Source organism: Dendrobates tinctorius, unplaced genomic scaffold (assembly GCF_039654945.1).
Source record: "Dendrobates tinctorius isolate UK_male_01 unplaced genomic scaffold, ASM3965494v1 ptg000075l, whole genome shotgun sequence".
Lineage (NCBI taxonomy): Eukaryota > Metazoa > Chordata > Amphibia > Anura > Dendrobatidae > Dendrobates > Dendrobates tinctorius.
The window spans coordinates 39608850-39630749 of record NW_027361743.1 but is presented as its reverse complement, the minus strand read 5'-3'; the positions used below and the strand labels follow the sequence as shown (position 1 = coordinate 39630749).

Here is a 21900-nt window from a genome sequence, read left to right as displayed (position 1 = left end):
TCAGGGTGGGTGCTGTGTCCCCCAATGATTGGCTCGGAGAAAAGGATTTTACGGTGAGTACACAAAAATCCCTATTTCTCCTACGTCTCATTGGGGGACACAGGACCATGGGACGTCCTAAAGCAGTCCCTTGGTGGGGAGCAACACAACTGCTAAAACCCCCATGTACCACTGGCTTACAGATGTGGTACTGACGGTTGCAGAATGCGCTTGCCAAGAGCTGCGTCTGCTGAGGCCTGAAAACGTATGTGATAGAGTTTTGTAAAAGTATCCAAGCTGGACCCAGTCGCAGCTTCGCAGGCCTATTCTGCTGATGCCGATGTCGAACGGCCCAAGAGGCGTCCACTGACTGAATAGAATACGCCTTAATCCCTACTGGGACAGGTGTGCCCCTGACACAGTAGGGTGTTGTGAGTTCATTTTCCCCTTCATTACTGAGGCCCGAGGAACTCCCTCTTCTGGTAATGAAAGGTAGTGAGCCTGATTATCAAACACCTGAGGCTGATGATGATGACTGGCTGAGTGGAGTTACTGACTGGATATAAGGCTGCCGACGCCCTTCTGCCCTGCGGGTGATTTCTCTGTGGGATCCTTGGAGACCAGTCTGAATTCCTGCTCCTCTAAAGCTAAGTTTGCTGCTCGGCCTTTTGCATTGGTGCTTGACTTTGTTTTGCTTTGTTTTTCTGGATTTCTGCCATTCCCTGCTGGGGTGTACTGAATTCCTTTAGCTCTGTCTTCTGAAAATACCTGAGTGCTGATTTAGTTTTTGAAGCCTAGCTGCTTCAGGGCCTTTTTCATATCAGCTTGTTGGCTTATGTCTTTGATAGGGTTTTGGCAGATTGCAGACAGCAGCCTTCCTGTCCTTTCCTATCTAGGTAGTTTTGGGCCCCGTCTTTGCTCAGTCTATCTTTCTGTCTGTGTTAGTGTTTTCATCTTGCTTCACCGTCATTATATGTTGGGGGCTGCCTATTGCTTTGGGGTCTGCTCTGGGGCAGTTTAGATTTCCCCTTTCTTTCTTTAGGCCTATTTATTTCTCCGGCCGTGATCGAGGGGTCTAGGGCATCGTAGGAACCCCCCACGGCTACTGCTAGTTGTGTTGATAGGTTCAGGGGTCTGCAATCTGATAGTTGCCAACTTCTCTGGTTTTCTGGACTTAGCTTGTATTTCTGCTTTTGCCTCCTACGGTGACTCATTCATAACAGTAGGGGTCCTGAATAGCCGAGCGAATCCACTTGGCTAGTGTGGCGTTTGAAGCGGCTAGAGCCGTCCTATGCCCCTCTGGAAGCCCAAACAGGATATCTGACTTGCGCAAGGAAGATGTCTGCGAGATGTACTGTCTAAGAGCCCTAACCACATCCAGAGTGTGTAGACCTCTCTCGATACGATGGACTGGTGCCGGACAGAATGAAGGCAAAACGATGTCCTCATGAAGATGAAAAGAAAACAACTTTTGGCAGAAAAGATGGCGACGTCCTCAAAATTGCCTTGTCTTGATGAAAATAACAGAGGTCGGCAGGATAGAGCCGCCAAGTCAGAGACTTGTCTGACTGACGTAATTGCCACTAGGAGAAAAGCACCTTCCAAGGAAGAAAGATTAGTGGCACGTAGGGGGTTCCTGTAGAACTCCAAGGACCAAGTTAAGATCCCATGATTCCAACAGTATGTTATAGGGAGGTGCCACGCGGGAAACTACTTGAATGAACGGCTTCACCTGTAACCTGGTGGAAATCTTGCGCTGGAATAGAACTGACAAGGCTGAAAATTGTCCTTTGAGCGAACTAAGTGCAAGACCCGACTAATTCAGATTGCAGGAATTCCAAGATGGAAGGAATGGAGAACACCAGAGGAGATCATCTATGGGCCTTGCTCCATGAGAAGAAGGTTCTTCAGGTGCGATGAGAGGATCCACCTTGGGCTAAAAAGACCAGGATTCAACGGGCCCGCCATCAAAGACAGGGCCCCGGAGTTCTGGTGGTAACCCTGCAATAATAGATCCATGCGATCTAAACTGTGTTCCAAATTATTATGCAAAAAGAGTTTAGGAGTGATAAGGTTAGAATTGTTTTTGTTTGTCATTTAAACTCATTGATGGTGATGTGTGTCAGGGCTCTTTATATCACTGAAAGCAATTGCAGATACCTGTGCAAATTAGTTTGGCAGGTGTGTCCAAATAAAGGCAAGACTACTTAAGAAGGCTGTTCCACATTATTAAGCAGCCTACATTTTTTGCCAAAATGGGAAAAAAAAGGATGTGTCGGCTGCTGAGAAGCAACAAGTTGTGGAGTATTTAGGTCAAGGCATGACTACAATCAACATTGCCAAGACACTTCATCGTGATCATCGCACAATCAAGAAGTATGTAGCTGATTCCCAGCACACACACGTGTGCGTGATGATAAGGAAAAATTGAGGACTCTTTCCAACAGGCAATTGCGTCAGGTTAAAAGAGCAGCTGCAAAAATGCCTTGTCATAGCAGCAGACAAGTTTTTGAAGCTGCTGGTGCCTCCAACGTCCCCTGAACAACAAGATGCAGGGTCCTTCAGAGGTTTGCAGCTGTGCGTAAGCCCTCCTGTTGACCACCTCTATCCACTGCACACAAGCAGAAACGGCTCCAGTGGGCCAAACGATACATGAAGACTGACTTCCAAACTGTTTTGTTCACCAATGATGCCGTGCAACGCTCGATGGTCCAGATGGATGGAGTGGAGGATGGCTGGTTGATGGACACCCCATGAAAACACGGCTAAGGCGCCAACAAGGAGGAGGTGGAGTAATGTTTTGGGCTGGAATCATGGGGAGAGAGATTGTCGGCCCCTTTAATATCCCTGAAGGGGTAAAGATGAACTCCATAATCTATGTGGAGTTTCTAAAACAGCACTTCCTGCCATGGTTCAAAAGGAAGAACCGTGCTTTTCGCAGCAATATCATTTTCATGCATGATAATGCACCGCCTCATGCTGCACATAACACATCTGCATCTCTGGCTGCTATGGGCATAAAAGAGGACAAACTTATGGTGTGGCCACCATGTTCCCCTGACCTCAACCCCATTGAGAACCTCTGGGGCATCATCAAAAGGAGTGTCTATGATGGCGGGAGGCAGTTCACATCTAAGCAACAGCTCTGGGAGGGTATTCTGTCCACATGCAAAACAATTGAAGCACAAACCATCCAAAAACTGACAAATTCAATGGACGAGAGAGTTCAGAAGATTCTTTCGAACAAGGGGTCCTATGTGCAAATGTAACATCACCTAGAATAAAGTTTTGACTTGAAAACTGCTTGATTTCATTTTGTAATATGCTGATAATGCTTATAATTTCATAACTGACCATTTTTTTGTTCAAAATAAAAAGGTTGAAAACTCTGCTGTGCATAATAATTTGGAACATGCATTTTGAGTTTCTTATTTTTAAAAATATACTGTTTTCATAGGCAGTTTGTTCAAAAACATTGCAATTATACTAGAATATTAGATGACTGGAAAATAACAATGACTGCAATTCCTATAGGTAATTTAGAGAAAATATGAGGAAATATTTTTTGCATAATAATTTGGAACACAGTGTAGTAGATGGCAGGGAACATCGGCGACAAGTTGAACTAGTTCCGCGAACCATACCCGGGGCGGCCAGTCCGGTGCCACTAGGAACAATGGAACCCTCTTTTGTTCCAGTGTTCTCGATGACCTTTGGGAGTAAAAGGGGGAAATATGTACGGGAGCTGAAAACGATGTCACGGCAGAACCAGAGCGGCTGCTCCGAGGGCGCATAGATCTTGTGATCGGGCAATGCACAGGGGAACCTTGTTGTTTAGCCTTGAGGCCATGAGGTCCCCAACCGGAGTCACCCAGCAACAACAAATCTGCTGAAAGACTCTCGGGTGAAGAGACCATTCTCCCGAGGAAAGCCTCTGGCGACTGAGAAAAGTCCGCCACCCAATTCACTTTGCCCGGGATGTAAGTCACCAAGATGGTCCAATGGTTGCTCTCGGCCCAACGGAGGATGTGACTCACTTCGTGCCTGGCCGACTAGCTGCGGGTACACCCCTGACGGTTGATATACGCCACAGCCGTGGCGTTATTGGATTGGATCCTGATGAAGTGACCTGCGAGGAGATGATGAAAACTGAGTAGGCCAGCCTGGTCGGCTGTATTTGCAAACTGTTGATGGAGAGATGCGACACTCGAATGGACCAATGCCCCTGTGCCGTGTGGTGGCAAAAAAAAACTGCACCCCGGCCAAGGCGACTGGTGTTGATGGTCCACTAACCAACGCACTGGGAGAAAGGACTTTCCTTGATTCAAAGAGGAATTCAGCGTCCACCACCTGAGGGTCTGCGTGACGGAACTGACGGTCGAGAACGGGTTCCTGAGATGAGATGGAACTGTGCGAACGGAACTGCTTCCATCGCCGCTACCATTTTCCTGTGAATCCCCATGAAGAATCATATGGAGTGAGGAATTGAACGGGAAAGAATCCATGCTCCCTGTTGTAAGGCCAAGGCCTTTTCTGGCGGGAGAATGACCAATCCAAGGGAAGTGTCCCGGACCATTTCCAAGAAAAAAAATCTGCTGAGCCGGTATTGGAGAAGACTGTTCAAGTTTATTTTTCCCCAACCCAGGCGAGAAGGTGTATCCACCGTGATACTTACAGACCCCTCGCAGGCTGGAAGGGACAGGCCCTTGATCAATGGGGTCGTCCAGATGCAAAAGTACAACCACTCCCCGAGCGTGAAGAATGGCTATGACAGCAGCTATGGCCCTGGTGAAGACTCTGGTGGTGGTGGCAAGGCCGTAGGGCAAAGCAACAAACTGGAAATGTTCCCCCCCGCGAACTGCGAAGCGCAGGAAACTGTTGGTGGGGAGGAAAGATTGGGATGTGAAGATAAACATCCTTGATGCTGATGGACGCCAGAAAAACTCGCCTTTTTCCATGGAGGCGGCAGAGAGATTCCATTCTGAAGCGCCGTTCCTAGACAAAACGTGTCTAACAGCATTAGTGCCGTACTTAGACAAAACGTGTTTAACAGAATTAGGTCCAGTATGGACCGGTCGGGGAAGAGGAAGAAGGCTCTAGTTTGTATCTGGAGGACCCCAGCTGTCGGACCGACTCGTCGTGGATGACCAAGAGTAGGCATGACGGACAAAAGTAAATGTCCGCCTACTTTGTCGGTGCCCGACGGATGCCGCAACGAGTCATTGTGTGGAGGATTTAAGGGATCTGGCTCCCTTAGTCCCAGACGTCCTTGACCTGGAAATCCAGGTGCGGTTAGGGCTGTGAGACCTGGGAACCTCTGTTTCCACGCGGCAACCGTCCAGATTCAGAAGAGAAGGTAGTAGAGGACCGACTGGAATTGTTGATTCCAAAACGGCTATGCGGCCCTTGTTGAGGAAGAAATTTACTGTTCCCTTCGGTAGCGTAAGATATGAGCTGGTCCAGTTCTCTCCAAAAAAGCGACGAGTCTGGTAAGGCAGAGAGGTTAATAATCTCTGGGAAACGGAATCTGCTCGCCAATCTCGGAGCCATAGGGGCCTTCCGATGGAGATTGCATCTGCAGCTGCCTGTGCAGCGCAATTGACGACCTTTAAAGAAGCCTGAGCTAGGACTAGCGAGGTTGCTGCTTCCGGGAAACGATTGCTATCCTGAATGGTTGTGTCCCTGGCCTGGTCAACACCTCTGCCCAAGCAACCATAGCCTTAGCCACCCACGTAGCGGCAAAAGATGGAAAGAGCACCGCTCCGGAAGCCTCAAGACTTCAAGGTAGTCAAATTGACGGTCAGGTGGGCTTCTGACTAAGGAACCGCCAGATAAGGATAGGAGCGTTTTGGATGCAAGACGCGATTCAGGGGGTCACCGAAGGGGACTGTAGCCAATCCTACATTAGATCTGAGCAAAAAGATATTTAGACTCAATAGGCTGTTGACCTGCGAATCTGGCGGATCCTGTCTCCAGACAATGTCCTTAAACTCGGTATGATTGGCAAATACTTTGTGAATGGAGCAAAAATATTTTCCTCGTCCACCTTCAGTGTCTTGTTGACCGACCCTATAACAGAATCAAGCGTCTCTTGACAATTCAGGGGGTCTTGTGCTAATGATGTGCCAGATTCGTATTCAGTTATACTCACTGCTAACGTCAGGAAAGGAAGACGAGAGATGGAGCTTGCAGACGCCAAAGCGCGAGCATGATCAGGGGACACGTCACGAGTCCTTTTTCTAGCAAACCTGCTGACGGACGGTTCCCGACTGTCGCAGAGTCCTCCGCGGTCGTCAAAAAAGATGTCCTGACTTAAAGAGAACCCCCGGAGGGAGTGTATTGCTTCGGCCAAGGAATCCATAGACCGTGACAGGGAAGCAGCCCACTCAGGAGGACTAGACTCAGCGGAATCGGTGGCGGCAACGGGTGGCCTTTGGGCAGATTCTGTATCACAATCCATGTATAATGGAGTATTGTGAGCCCGGGGCAAGGCTGTAGTAAAAACACAGTGTATTTTTGGTCTTGAGACGTAGTGTACCCATAGAGGCTATAGGCAGGATATGTGCCGCAGAGTGCAGAGAAGGCGTATAGCACTTGCAGAGAAGGGGTTAATGTCACCTGCTGAGGTGCAGTACAGCTTACCCAAGGCCTGTTCTTGTGTCCCCGGGGGAGAACTCTCTTCGCGATCCTTGCCCAAATTTGCTTGCTCCTTCCAGCGCTACCGTCAGCGCTGCCAATTAATGCCCCCTCAGCCGTCAGGAAACAGGCTGAGTACAAAAAACATGTCCACCGAGACTAGACAAGGGCTTCTCGCTCAGTGCGAGAAGCACCAGGAACGTAGGCGGGCACACTCGCGGTAGGTGGAGCTACGTAACTGTGGCCTAGCTCGGCTAGAAGCCGGAAGCTAAATTTCTGACGGCCTCCGGCAATGCGCAACGGCTGAGGGGGGGCCGCGGCTGGACACCGGATCATCGCTCCCTCTCCTCCCCAGGGACCAGGACCCCAGGACCCACTGCCTCTTGCGCGGACATGTCGACGCGGTGCCTGCCTTCTGGGATCAGCGCTCCCCGTCATACTCACAGAGGTGATGTAGCAGAGCCGGATCTGCGCTGCCATTAAAGATATAGTCCTCAATCGATCCTCACTTTAGATAGGGGGATGGAGAGGTTGCCGCCTGTATACTCTGATCCGTGAGGTAGGGGTGCTGCAGGACACCATTACATGGGGCCTTGTTCAGCTATATACCTGGCTGCGGGGGAGGAAACACGAAGGTGAGCCCCCGTTTGCCTCTTGCTGATGTGGGGAAATCGGGACTGTGCAGTACCTATAGTCCCTAAGTGAGCCCAGGCATGACCCCTTCGTCGCAGGAGAGGGTACGGGGAGGTAAACTCCGCGTTCTCGCCTGTTGATGGTTCGGGGGAGATCAGGCCCTAGAAAGGATGCGTCGCCCCCTTCACTCCGTTAATTAAAAAATAAAAATTTACAGAAAACAAAATTAAAAATGAAAATAAAAACGTTGAGGTCTGAAGCCAGACCCAAGTGCCTCCTGCAAACACTAAGCAAGAACTGGTTCAAGCTCAGCCGGTGGGCGGGTGTATACTGCAGAGGAGGAGTTAACTCTTGTGCTTTCACTTAGTGTCCTCCTAGTGGCAGCAGCATAACACCCATGGTCCTATGTCCCCCAAAGAGGCGTAGGAGAAATTATTTTTATATACTGGTCTTTTTTTTTTTTTTTCATAGGCAGGGCTAGAAAGATCAATCTGGACCTGCAAACTTTGTTTTAGCTTCATCTATTTTACACACTCTGTCCCCCCACTCTCTCCCCATAAAGGTCTTTAGATTAGAGCATGGATATTAATACATTGTGTCTGTAAAGTCATGGTGCACGTTTGACCAGTCACAGGAAAGCAACAAAAGACGATAGAAATGTGAAATCTGCACCAAATAAAAGGAAAACCCTCCCAGTTTTCAGAATCCGTGACCAAAGTGCTATGTGAATATCGGCGCGATTATAACAAAGCACCACCACATAGGAATAACATTAATCGGTGGGATAGGCAGTTGAAGGAAACTGGCAGTTTGGTGGAGAAACCCCATTCTGGTAGGCCATCAGGCAGTGACAAGTCTGTAGAGGCCATTCGAGATAGCTACCTAAGGAGCACTAAAAAAATCTGTGCGTGCATGTGCTCGACAATTACACCTAAGCAAGACTACAGTTCATAAGGTGTTAAAGAAATATCTCGGTTTTACAGGGTACAAATTGCAGCTGTTGCACGCTATCAAACCGGCAGATAGACCCAAATGATGCGCATTTGCTACACATATGCTTCATGAGATCGACAATGATGCAAGATTTTTGCAGAAGATTGTGTTTAGCGATGAGGCAACCTTACATATCTATGGATATGTGCATCGCCATAACGTCCTAATATGGGCTGCTGATCATCTTCATGCCTACGTTTAGTACGTACGTAACACCGCTAAAGTGAACGTGTGGTGTGACCTGATGCATGATAAGGTAATAGGCCCATTTTTTTTCGCAGAGAAGTCTGTGATGGTAAACACGTATCTTGACATGTTGGAATTGTATGCAGTGCAACAATTTTCAGAAGGTGTCATCTTTAAACAGGACGGCGCTCCTCAACGCTACGCGCCACCATTGTTTGTGAGTTTCTGGATAGAACATTCCCCCGGCGGTGGATAGGTAGGGGTTCTGTCAAGCCATGGCCACCACGATCCCCGGATCTGACACCCTTAGACTATTACTTTTGGGATTATGTGAAGCAACATGTGTACATTGAACGTATCAACGACATTAATCACTTAAAACAGAGAATCACAGACGTTATTCACTCTGTTACACCAGACGTCCTTACCCGTGTGTGGCAAGAACTTCACTATCGTTTGGATGTGTGTAGGGCAACAAATGGAGTCCACATCAAACTGCACTGAATAGGTATGAAACTGGGAGAGAATTTCTTTTATTTGGAGCAGATTTCACATTTCTATCGTCTTTTGTTGCTTTCCAGTGACTGGTCAAAAGTGCACCATGACTTTATGGACACACTGTACATCCTTTCTATTGCTGGAATATTAGCCTCAGTTACAGTGGAAATTCAATTTCTTGCCTGCATAGCAAAGTGGACTGTCTCACTGACAGTGTTTCCAAAGAAAATATACAAAAGTGCTGGTTCAGCGCTGTGTATTGAGCGATCAGAAAAGCAGAAAGTAATGAACTGTCATCCCTCTGGGCAGTCTGGCTGTGTGGCAGCCGTCCCCCCGCCCCCACAATCTGTGAGGATCACCCAGACATTTAGTTTACGGGAGGTCCAAAAGTAAGCAACACCTACAGTTTTTAAATTTTCACATTAAAAGGGAACCTGACAGCAGATAAATACTGCTCGATGCATATGCAGCATGTATCATACACTGGGTGAATGATTTCAGCCATGTATGTTTGACTCAAAAATTGCGGCCTTCCAGAGTAAAAACAGGATTTTTGGGTTGCTTACCGTAAAATCTGTTTCTCGGAGCCTTCATTGGGGGACACAGAGACCATGGGTGTATGCTGCTGCCACTAGGAGGCTGACACTATGCACAAAAAAGGTTAGCTCCTCCTCCGCAGTGTACACCCCACCGACCGGCAGGGAATTCCTTACTTAGTGAGAAAGCAGGAGAAGTAACAGAACAAACAACTCAACTGTAACCAATTAACCAAAGTAAGAACAGGAGTTGTAGAACATGGGAGGGTGCTGTGTCCCCCAATGAAGGCTCCGAGAAACAGATTTTACGGTAAGCAACCGAAAAATCCTGTTTTCTCGTTCGCCTTATTGGGGGACACAGAGACTATGGGACGTCCCAAAGCAGTCCCTGGGGTGGGAAACAAACTTCCATCAGGCCAGTGGACTCACCACCGCGGCCTGCAGGATCCTTCTACCTAGGCTGGCGTCCGCCGAAGCGTAGGTGTGGACCTTGTAGAATTTCACAAACGTGTGAACCGAAGACCAGGTTGCAGCTTTGCAAAGCTGCAGCGCGGAGGCTCTGTGGCGTACCGCCCAGGAAGCACCAGGTAGTGTGCGCGCTGATCCCCGGAGGGGCCACTTGATGCTTAACCCGGTAGGCCTCCAAAATTGCCGATCTGATCCAGCGAGCAATAGTAGCTTTGGAAGCCGGGTGACCTTTCCGCGTCCCATCTGGAATGACGAAAAGAGAGTCTGTCTTTCGCAAGGAAGTTGTCCTAGACAGATAGACTCTCATCGCCCTGACCAGATCCAGTTTGTTCAGGGACCGCTCCCGAGGGTGAGTTGGACTCGGACAGAAGGACGGCAGAACAATATCCTCATTGAGGTGAAAGGAGGACACCACCTTCGGAAGAAAAGAGGGCGGAGGCCGCAGAACTACCTTGTCCTGGTGAAGTACCAAGAAAGGAGAGCGGCAAGAAAGAGCCGCCAATTCCGACACGCGCCGGATGGAAGTGATGGCCACCAGAAAAGCTACCTTCCAAGAAAGGAGAGAAAGGGAAACATCCCTGAGAGGTTCAAAAGGAGAACCTTGCAGAACCTCAAGAACCAGATTAAGATCCCATGGATCCACAGGTGCTCGATACGGAGGAGCCGTGTGAGCCACGCCCTGAAGAAAGGTTTTGACCTGAGGGCAGGAGGCCATCATCTTCTGAAATAAAATGGACAGCGCCGAAACTTGACCCTTCAAGGAACTGAGAGCAAGCCCCGCATCCAGCGCTGCCTGAAGAAACGCCAGAACGGAAGTGAGCGAAAAGCACATGGGCGCGATGTTATTGGCCTCACACCAAGTGAAATAGGCCTTCCAAGTACGGTAGTAAATTTTGGAAGATGATGGCTTCCTGGCTCGGATCATGGTATGAATTACTCGACTGGAGAATCCTGCTCGTTTCAAAACCTCGGTCTCAACAGCCACGCCGTTAAATTGAGCGGCCGAGAATTGGGGTGGCAAATCGGGCCTTGAGACAGCAGATCTGCCCTGTCTGGAAGCTTCCAGGGGGCGTCCGCGAGAAGGTTGACAATGTCCGCGAACCAAGACCTTCTGGGCCAATTCGGGGCGATGAGAATGACTGGAATTCCTTCTGCTTTGATCTTCTTCAACAGCTTGGGAAGAAGAGGCAGGGGAGGAAACAGGTAGGGGAGCTCGAACTGCGACCAAGGAATGGCCAGAGCGTCGGCGCCCACTGCGAGAGGATCTCGAGCCCTGGATACAAACTGTGGGACTTTCCTGTTGATGCGAGAAGCTAGCAGATCTACGTCCGGGGTTCCCCAACGACGGCAGAGCTGAAGAAATACCTCCGGATGTAGGGACCACTCTCCTGCCGCGAGACCCTTGCGGCTGAGAAAATCGGCGGCCCAGTTGTCTACGCCGGGAATATGTACTGCGGAGATTGTCGGTACCGAAATCTCTGCCCACCGAAGGATCTTGGACACTTCTGCCAGGGCTGAGACACTCCGTGTCCCTCCTTGGCGGTTGACATATGCCACCGCTGTGGCATTGTCTGTCTGAATCCGGACAGGCAGGCCCCTGAGGAGCCTCTCCCAGTGGACGAGATGGATCACTCGTATCTCTAGGACGTTGATCGACAAAGCAGATTCCTGAGTCGACCAACGACCCTGAACAGTGTGATTGCGGAATACTGCACCCCAGCCGAGGAGGCTGGCATCCGTTGTTACAATCTGCCAGTGAATGGGAAGAAAAGACCGCCCCAAGAGGATGAGAGGTGACGTCAACCACCAGTTGAGTGACCGCTTGATCAGGCCTGAAAGACGAACAGGGCGATCCAGGGACAGAGCCGACCTGTTCCACCTCGACAGAATGGCGTGTTGGAGAGGTCTGGCGTGAAATTGGGCAAAGGGAACTGCCTCTATCACCGCCACCATCTTTCCCAGGACCCTCATGGTTGTTCGGAGGGACGGAAATCGTGTGGTCTGCAGTGATCGTACATCCTGCCGCAGGGAGAGAATCTTCTCTTGAGGGAGAAAGACCCTTGACCGACGAGTGTCGAACAGGAGGCCCAGAAACACAAGACATTGAGTAGGAACCAGACAGGACTATTTCCTGTTGACGATCCACCCGAAATTGGAAAGAGTGTCTAGGACGATCGTCAAACTTAGGCGTGCCTGTTGGAAAGAGGGAGCTTTGATCAGAATATTGTCGAGGTACGGAAAAAGAACGAGACCTCTGATCCTCAACAAGGCCATCAACGCAGCCACGATCTTCGTGAAGACTCTGGGAGCGGTGGCGAGACCGAAGGGCAGCGCGACGAACTGGTAATGTTCCTGGCGAACCGCAAAACGCAGGAACTTCTGATGTCCGGAGAATATGGGAACATGTAGATAGGCATCTTAGATGTCTATTGAACACATGAATTCCTGCTCCTCCATGGAAGCGATTACCGAACGAACCGACTCCATCCGGAAGTGGCGAAGACGGACTCACTTGTTGAGCAGCTTGAGATCCAAGATGGGTCGGACCGCCCCGTCTTTTTTCGGCACGACAAATAGGTTTGAATAAAACCCTGTAAACCGCTCCGCTTCAGGAACGGGCACAATCACTCCGGCACTGAGTCAATGGCCGTAAAGAACCCCGGGATCAAAGCTGGATCTTTATGAGGACGGGATTCGAAGAAACGATCCCGTGGAAGAGAGACGAACTCTATCTTGTATCCTGACGATACAACCTCCCTGACCCAAGCGTCCTCCACTGAGGCCAGCCAGACGTCCTTGAAGAACAGGAGTCGACCTCCCAATTGGAAGGGACCCTCGGGAGTCCGAGGATAGTCATGCTGATGTGGACCATCCAGATTTGGGTCTGGATGGTCTGCTCTGCGAAGAAACTTTCTTCCTATCTTGGCGTGCCTGCGGTCTTTGTTGGTTGGAGGAGGTCTCCGCCGTATTGAAACGGCGGTAAGCCCAAAAGGGTCGAAACTGACACCTTAGTGGAGGTCTGCGAGGCTTGGACTGAGGCAGGAGAGAACTCGTGCCTCCGGTGGCGTCCTTAATAATCTGGTCAATTGGGAACCAAAAAGGCGCACTCCCTGAAAAGGCAGATTAGTAAGAGACTTTTTAGAAGACAAGTCCGCCTGCCAGACCTTGAGCCAAATTGTACGTCAGATTGCCACTACGTTGCTTGACGCCTGAACTGCGCAGGATGCCGCATCCAAAGAAGCAGAAAGCAGATAATCCCCCACATGGGAAATCTGATTGGCGAGATCGGCCAATCGATCTGGTTGTGCTTTCACTAGGATGCCCTGACGAAGATCCTCTGCCCAAGTAGCTATGGCCTTTGCTGCCCAGGATGAAGCAAAGATTGTGCATACCGTCGTCGAAGCCGCTTCGAAGGCAGACTTCGCTAGGGATTTTATAATCCTATCATTAGAATCCTTTAGAGACGCCACGCCTGAAAGCGGGAGAACCGTGTTATTAGAAAGCCTGGACACGGGCGGATCGACCGAGGGAGAGGCAGACCAGTTGTCCGTGAGCTCTTTAGCAAACGGGTACAGAACGCCGAGACGCTTTCCTCTTTGAAAGCATCTGGTCGGATCTTCTCTTTCCCTGGTAAAAAATCTTTCCAAACTCGGAATGCAGAGGGAATACCCTGGAGGGTGTTTCCTCCCGTTTGAACGAAACCTACTGATCTGAGGATTTCGCAGGGGAGTCCGCAATTTCGAAGGTATGATGGATCGCTGCAATGAGGTTCTGTACAGTAACCCTCATGTTCGCATCCTGGTCCGAATCCAGCTCTAAGATCCCCTCAGATGACCTGTCCGAGAGCGCGTCACCTGACTCGGGAGAGGAGGCCCGGGAGGGAGGCTGAGGAGAAGGACTATGTGGTGACATGGGGCGAGGTGAGGATTCCGGCTGGAGATCCTGCCTGGGTCTTTTGCAACTAACGCTGGCCGACTCAGATGGAACCTCTTGAGGCCTGCTGGACCCTGTAGAGGTGTCCAGGGGCAACTTATACAGACCGGCTACTAGGGACTGAGACACCCTGGTGAGGTCTGCCACTGACTGTGATAGAGACGAAGCCCAGCCGGGCATGGGGGGGTTCACTCTCACCTGGGGCCCTAGATGGCTCCTGGGCGGCGTCAGGTTGAATTGGATTGCTACAGTCCAGGCATAGGGAAATGGACTGACCTGAGGGAAGTTTGCGATTGCAAGAAGAGCATGCAAAGAACTTGACTAGAGTGCAAGAGGGAGCCGCAGGGCGGTTATGGTCAGATTTGGAGTTAGACATAGTGAAACCTGAGGTAGTGCCAGAAAGTTGGGGGACAGGAGGCAGAGGAGGGTGTCAGTCTGCAGAGCAGAGCCTACTCACGGTCCAGTGTCCTGTAGATGCTTCCAGCAAACGCTTGGTGAGTCCCCCAATGCTGCACCACTCGTTTGGATCTGCGGAGCCCTCGATGGGGAAGAAGACGGAGTCCGGCTGACAGGCAGAAAAAATGGCGGCCGCCTGAGAAAAGCCGGGTAGAAAAGCGCGCGCTTCCTTGAGCAGACAGGGAGAAGGAAGGGGCGGGCTGACCGCAGTAAGGAGGAGGAAGATGGCGCCACCCGCTGCCTCTAGGCAGTCTAGGAGGCTGAACACCGCCCCTGGAGCGCAGAGCCCGAGGAAGAGAGCGGTGGGCGGGCTTAGAACGGGCGGAGAGAAGCACGTCTGAGGAAGAAGGCGGGGGGGCGTGGCCGCGACGCCGAAGTAGGCCCAAACTGAAGCCGGGGCCTGTAGAAGCGGCGGCCGCCATGAAGCGCGAGGCGGCGCGGAGACAGCGCCGCACTGCCACGGCGATCGCTCCTCAATGGAGCCATGACTAGCCCGGCTGCTAACCATCGCAGAGTAAGTGCAGCCGGGTAGGATGATGGAGGCCTGACTGCAGCCCGGCTGCTGAAAAGCACTGAGATAAGTGCAGCCGGGGAATTCAGGGAAAGGAAGAGGCTGCTGAGGGCTCAGGATCCTATACTTACCCTCTAGTCCTGCCGCTGTTCAGTTTCTTCTGGTACCTGTGGAGAGAGAGGTACCTCTATCATCCAGCCGAAGAATGTCCGCGTCTCTTCCGGACCGACAGGCTCTGGTGGGCGAGTGGGTGGGAGACGGGGACCAGTTGGATCGCCTGACACGCATCCGTGCTCAGGCTCATGGTCCTTTCGTGGAGACCTATGAGGATACGGGGTGGCAGTTCACGCTGTACTCATAGCCTCCTTGTGGGACTACAGATGTGACCGCTCACTCTGTATCCCTCGGCAAAACCTGAAAAGAAAACGACGCACACTGAGGTAGATATGGGTCTAATGAAAGACCCGTGTCCACCTCCTACTGACACTAAGCTAAACTGAGGAATTCCCTGCCGGTAGGTGGGGTGTACACTGCGGAGGAGGAGCTAACCTTTTTTGTGCATAGTGTCAGCCTCCTAGTGGCAGCAGCATACACCCATGGTCTCTGTGTCCACCAATAAGGCGAACGAGAAACATACTTTAAAAGACGTCGGGGACCAAGTCGCGTGGGAGACTAGTTAGTTGGAGGAGGGTGCCCGGCTGCTTCTCTCCTGCCCTTTGCCAGTGACTGACAGGTCTCTCCTTATACATGCAAGCAGGGAGAAACATGTCAATCAATGGCAACCAACGATGGTGTAGCCGCCAAACATACATGGCTGAAATCATACAAGTTTCTGATTTATGATGCCAATGGATTGCGCAGCATGCATTAGAGGTCTAAAATAGAGAACCTAATCAAATATTGAAAGGGCTGCCAATTAGAAAACACATACTTCTGAGCTGGACATCAAGCGTTTCCAGGTCATTTAAAGGCTCGTTGTACAAAAGTAGATCAGTCACCTCTGTAGTTTCAGTTTGTTGACGATCCATTTTAAGGCTGTACAAAAATTTGGTCTGTTTTTTCACTGTAGACAGTATAGGTTTAGGTTTCTGTTCATTTTTCCAAGGATTGTCACAATGAGATGCAAGGGACAAAGAGTGATCACTCGATACAAGTCCCATAAGATGTTTATTGTCATTTGAAGCATCGTAAGGAAGAGTTTCTTCACATTTCTCTTTGTGCTCCTTATATTGGCCATCTCGATTTTTCTTCATTGTCTTAGAAGAGTCTTTTAGCTCATTCTTATTCCTATGCCGTTGTAAATCATTACATTCTGTCGTTTCAATCCTGTTACAATCTCCGACAACACTACCTTCATCAGCTATGCGCTCCTCCTGTAATGTATATGGGAGGTTCAGTGGAGTCCACTCGTAAGAGGAAGATATTTCTCTAGAACATGTCTCTGGCTGCAGTAATTTCTTATTTATGCTGAGGTTCCCCTCACTGAAAAGTGCACTTTGCTCCTGCTGGTTTTCTATTAGTGAATCACTGTTTCCCGTGACACCACTAAATTGTTTATTTTTTCTTCTAACTCTTCTATCAACCTTTACTTTTCTAAGTTCTGATGGTCTTTCATTGGTGAAAAAGATGGACAAAACATCCTCCATTCCTTCGATTGCATCCTCAACCACTTGACATGAGTCCTCATCTCCAACAGCATTCAATACAGTTTTCTTTTGTTGTGCTTTCACATAATCGGATGACTTTTCCCTGCTTTCAGAAGTAAGGATGTCTGCTGAAAAAGAACAGATGTAGAAACACAGAGATGTTGACGTTATAAACTGTGACAATCCTTATCAAATCTGCTAACATTCCCCATCTGAGGGTATGTTCCCACAGTCAGTAAACGCTGCGGGTTGGATGCTCCGTACATTCGCAGCGTCAAACCTGCAGCATTCCAGATGTTACAGCATAGTGGATAGAATTTCAAGAAATCGAATGTCCACTAAGCGTGCACGGACGCCTCCGGCTTCCCTGTGGAGACAGACATGCGACACGTCTTTTGAGACCGCAGCATGTCTTTATGTAGCGGAGACGCTCAGTCTCCGCTGCATAAATTACCCATACACTTTCATTAGATGCGCTAAAACCGCATTATCTTTCTAGTCACATGTGTATTAAGTGCGGGAACGCACCTTACTACGCATGTGTACTCATTTAAATAATGTTTTACCTTGTTTCAGCTGGAAGTACACGTACACTGCAGTTCTCACAATGAGCTGAGCTGATCGCGAAAACTGCCGTGCATGTGACTGCCAGGGACGGGGTTATCCCCGGTCACTATCAAAGTTCTCATGATAAGCTGATTGCGAGAACTGCAGTGCACGTGACCGCCGGGGACAGAGTTATCTCAGGTCATCAGCTTCAAGTTCCGCTGTAATCTGGATGTCAGGTTGAATGGTGGCATAATGCCACCATTCAGCTAAATACATCCAGATGTAGCAGAGCTGGACTCGTCGTGGGACAGTATTTATATCTTCTCAGCGGACAGGTAAGAATATTGCTGCTTATTTATTTTAATTCTCTTCCAGGACACAAGGGCGTCGGTGGAATAGGCGATGCAGTAAGTATGATTTAATTAAGATCTATTAAAGGAGTCTGTGTCATTATTTCAATTAAAAGACTTTATTCCGGCTGTGTCTTTATTTACCATGTAACTATAGAATTAGTAATGAATAGGCGTCTCATAAACGCTTCCCCATTACTAATCCGTGGGCTTGTTGTCACCTGACAATACAAAGGTGCCATCAACCTTACAAATATTACCTCACTTGCCACTGCTACAGGGCAAGTGGGAAGAGCTGAGTAAAATGCCACAATTGGCGCATTTTTGGATGTGCCAAATGTGGGGCGGCTGCAGGCTGCTATTTTTAGGCTGTTCAGGGCCAAAATCCATGGGCCTTGCCAGCCTGAGAATTCCAGGCCACAGCTGTCTGCTTTTTCCTTGGCTGGTTAACAAAAATAGGGAGACCCCACGCTATTTTTTTTTAAGGGGATTCCACTATTTTTGGTAACCATCCAAGGTAAACAGACTGCTGAGGCCTGGTATTATCAGGCAGGGAAGGTTCAAGGGTATTGGATACTTACCAGCCTGAAATACCAGTCCGAGTAGTCTGCTTTACTCTGACTGGTTAACAAATATAGGGGGACCCCATGCTATTTTTTTTTTTAATTCTTATTTATTAAAAAAGGAGGGGACCTCTCTCTTTGCTTTCCTCAACTTCCTGTGTCATGTACGTCTGGCTGTGTCACAAGATTTACCACTGTTTAAATTAGTACACATGCGTAGTAAGCTGCTTAATACGCATGTGACTAGGAAGATAAGGCGGTTTTACCTCATCTAATGAAAGTCTATAGGTAATTTATGCAGCCGAGACTGAGCATCTCCGCTACATAAAGTGACGTGCTGCGGTCTAGAAAGACGCGACGCATGTCCGTCTCTGTGGGAGAGCCGCAGGCATCGTTGCATGCATAGTGGGCATGGGATTTCTTAAATCCCATCCACTATGCTGTAACAGCTGGACGCTGCAGGTTGGACATTGCGGTTATACGCAGAGTCCAACCCGCAATGTTTACTGACCGTGGGATCATACCTCAATATATCTGCAAACAGGAAATCACTTTTTTCCTTCCCAAAAGCCAACTTTCAATTAGCTTTATTTCAAGTGACCAAAAAAAATGCATGCAATGAAAAAACGCATGCGGAAAAAAAGCATAAAAAACACAGGTGACCTGCCAGTGACCTCAGATGCAGATTTGGTGCAGATTTCACCTGTGTCAAATCCTGAATAAACCACTGAGCCATTCCTGATCATGTGCACATAAGGCTTTTGCAAACCTGTAAACACATGCTCCATGAAAAATGCTACAAATTTCTGTTTGCACCAAATGGAAAAAAAAAAATCTGCAAAAAAATAATGGCCATGCTTAATACGTCTAAAAAACAACGATTGGCCTTCACTGGTACATTAAGTCTGTGGCACATTAAGTGTCAGCCATGGGTTTCAACACGGATATTTAAAGAGATTGTCCTGGCTCAAGTCTGCAGTCATTATGTATGTGAGCAGATTCTCGTACTGGAAGCAGCACGCGCGTGACTTCAGGTATGCAATTTGCATACACGCGGTCACATGCGGACAAGTCATGGGTAGCCTTGTTCAATCCAAGTGAAGAGAGGCCAGACACGTCTTGTCAGAATGTGGTCGGAAATATGCACATGACCACTGGCTCCTGGGGCCAGAAAATCCTGACAGCATGCGCTGTAACTGCAGACTTGAGCCCCAAGCCTGGACAACCCCTTTAATGCTAGGGTGTGAACATTTAAAGGATGAGAGAAGGAAATGAGGAAAGGGGTGGGATGGAGCGTTAACAAAGACAACCCCTGACAGAAGTGCAAGCGTAAAATCTTCCCTATAAGGTGCTAAACCCTGCAGCTGAGCCTGTATAGGAGAAAGGAGGAGGCTACAGTTCTCATGTCTCATGGGAGCTCAAAAAAATGATCAGACTACTGAAAGCCCAAAACAGTGTCCTCTTCACAAAGACCCCATTTGTTAAGACGTTTGTTTGAGGATGTGTGACTTGCTTATACATTCCTATGACCTAATTGGGCATACTTAAAAAGGACCTTTTCACCAAATTTTTCATGTTGAACTGGACAACAATTTTTGGTTACAAAGGGGAATTTTTTTTTTTTAATTTGTCCTCTCCGTGGCCGATATTAGGAAACAAAGTATGCAGCACCTAAGGGGTTACGGTAATTTTTGATAAGCAAGTCATTAACAAGTGAAAGAAAAAAAATACAGTTTCAGTGGTATTTTCCTAATGTGTAAACCATTCGTGATTTTTTTTGTGTTTTTTTCCTTCTTTTCTTCCAAAAGCCATGACTTTGCTAGGTTTCTATTGACACAGCTGTATGACTTTTGTACAAGATGATTTATAGTTTTGATTGACACCATTTATTTTACCATACAATGTACTGAAAAAAAATCAAGAAAAAAAATTCCAAGTGGGGCAAAACGCTGAAAACCAATACGGTACTTGATTAAACCATTGTTCTTTTATTTTCAATCTGGCAATATTACGCTCCTGTTCAGTTCAATTATGGCGACAGGCTTTCATAGTTTGTATATTTTAGTGGTTAAAAGCAACTGAGAACTTGGGGGGAAAAAAATGGTTTGTGTCGCTGTTTTATTTAGCCTGAGGAGGCCTTGATTTTTTGCATGGCAATAATTGTTTTCATTGGTGCCATTCGACGTTTTGATTACATTTTTTTTGTACGAGGTATGGATTAGTTTTATATTTTTAGAAATCAGACTTATGCACAGCTAAACTAAATACAATTTGATTGTTTTTTTGTTTTTTTTCAAATTGAGAAAAAGGCGACCATTTTTAACATGTTAATAAAAATTAACTTTTCCCTTATTTTCTTAGTATCTTTAGGGAACCAAATGTCGCTTCATGGGGGGATCTGATGGGCCTTAGAATGGACGCTCCAGTACACACCACTTAAACTGCCGCTGTCCGGTCCGCTGGGCGGGGCTTATTCACCTGCTCCCCCCTCCCTGTCTTGCTCTACGCGTTTCTTCTTGTGTAGAGCAAGACAGGGAGGGGGGGAATCAGGTGAATAAGCCCCGCCCATCGGACCGGACCGTGGCAGTTTACATACATCTGAACCGATATATAAAAAAGGTAATTATGCATGAAAGGTGCGGGGTCAGGGGGAAGCAAAAGTACTAAGAGAATCCTTATGTGACACACAATTGAATGATATCATTATATGATATCTCAAGAAAGAGGTGACAGATTCCCTTTAAATGCTGAGGTCAGACATTGACAGCAGCATTAAAGTGGTTAATCGGCATTGCTCAGATTTAGCTCCAATAGCTGCTGCTAGAGGGAGGTGCCAGTTGTACACAGCCAGCACCTGTCTTGTAAAAGGCTATGTTCACAAGTTGCGTTTTTGCAGTGCTTTTATGCCAAGTTTAACAGATTTTGTTTAGCTTTTGCTGCATTTTAGGCGCTTTTTTTACTGCGGTTTTATCAGGATAAATTTGTCCTTTGCATATGCTGATAAAGTTTAGTGCATAAAAAAAAATTAATCGGAACCTGATACCAGCGTTTTTTGCATTACCGATTGCTTTGAAGCAGTGAAAAACGCTGAAAGAAGTGATATGCTGCATTTTGCGAAAACCACTGAGATCTCATCTCCTGAGATCTTGGTGCCGAGATCTCCATCTGCGCATGCGCCGCCCTAGCGGCCATTTTCCCAGAGTCCACCGCACAGAACCATGGAACTGCTGGGGCTCTGGCCTGTCACAAAATATCGGCAGAGCCCGCAGCACCAGAGACACCCGCAGCAGCATCGTGCAAGCAGCACCAGACACCCCCTCATCCCAGCCTGCGGCCTGCAGCAACGGTACCGGTAAGTTATATACGCATTATAAGAGGTACCCCCATTTCCCCCCTCTGCCGACCACCGTCCCTGGACAGTCAGGAGGCGAAAGACCGCACCCCAGCCGAGAAGGCTGGCGTCCGCCGTCACCACCTGCCAGTGAACGGGAAGAAAGAACCGACCCTGGAAGATGATAGGGGATGAAAGCCACCAATTGAGAGATCGTTTGACTCGGGAAGAGAGCCAAATCGGGCGATCGAGAGAGAGAACAGACTTGTTCCACTGAGATAGGATGGCCTGCTGAAGTGGTCTTGAACGGAATTGCGCAAAAGGAATTGCTTCCGACGCTGTCACCATCCTTCCCAGGACCATCATGGCTGAGTGTAAAGATGGAAGCTGAGGGCCCTGAAGAGAACGAACTCCCTGCTGGAGGATTGCTCTCTTACCCCTTGTCTGGCGGGTATTGAACAGCATGCCTAGAAAAATGAGGTGCTGAGTCGGAACAAGGCAAGACTTTGCCCTGTTGACTAGCCATCCGTATTGGGACAGGGTGTCGAGAACGATGGCCAGAGTTTCCAGCGCCTGACAAAAAGACGGAGCCTTGATGAGGGTGTCGTTGATGTACGGGATGAGCACTAGGC

At 48.6% G+C, this 21900-nt stretch overlaps 1 protein-coding gene across 2 annotated transcripts in view; it reads right to left on the bottom strand.

The window, feature by feature from the left end:
- Nucleotides 1-21900, bottom strand: part of BRCA2 (BRCA2 DNA repair associated) — a 174378-nt gene that overhangs the window by 101190 nt on the left and 51288 nt on the right. The window contains exon 9 of one of the 2 annotated variants that reach the window (XM_073583185.1): nucleotides 15761-16603. In XM_073583185.1, coding sequence (XP_073439286.1) covers nucleotides 15761-16603 — 843 coding nt within the window. The remainder of the gene's footprint in view (nucleotides 1-15760; nucleotides 16604-21900) is intronic. The other variant, XM_073583186.1, reaches the window with a different exon arrangement.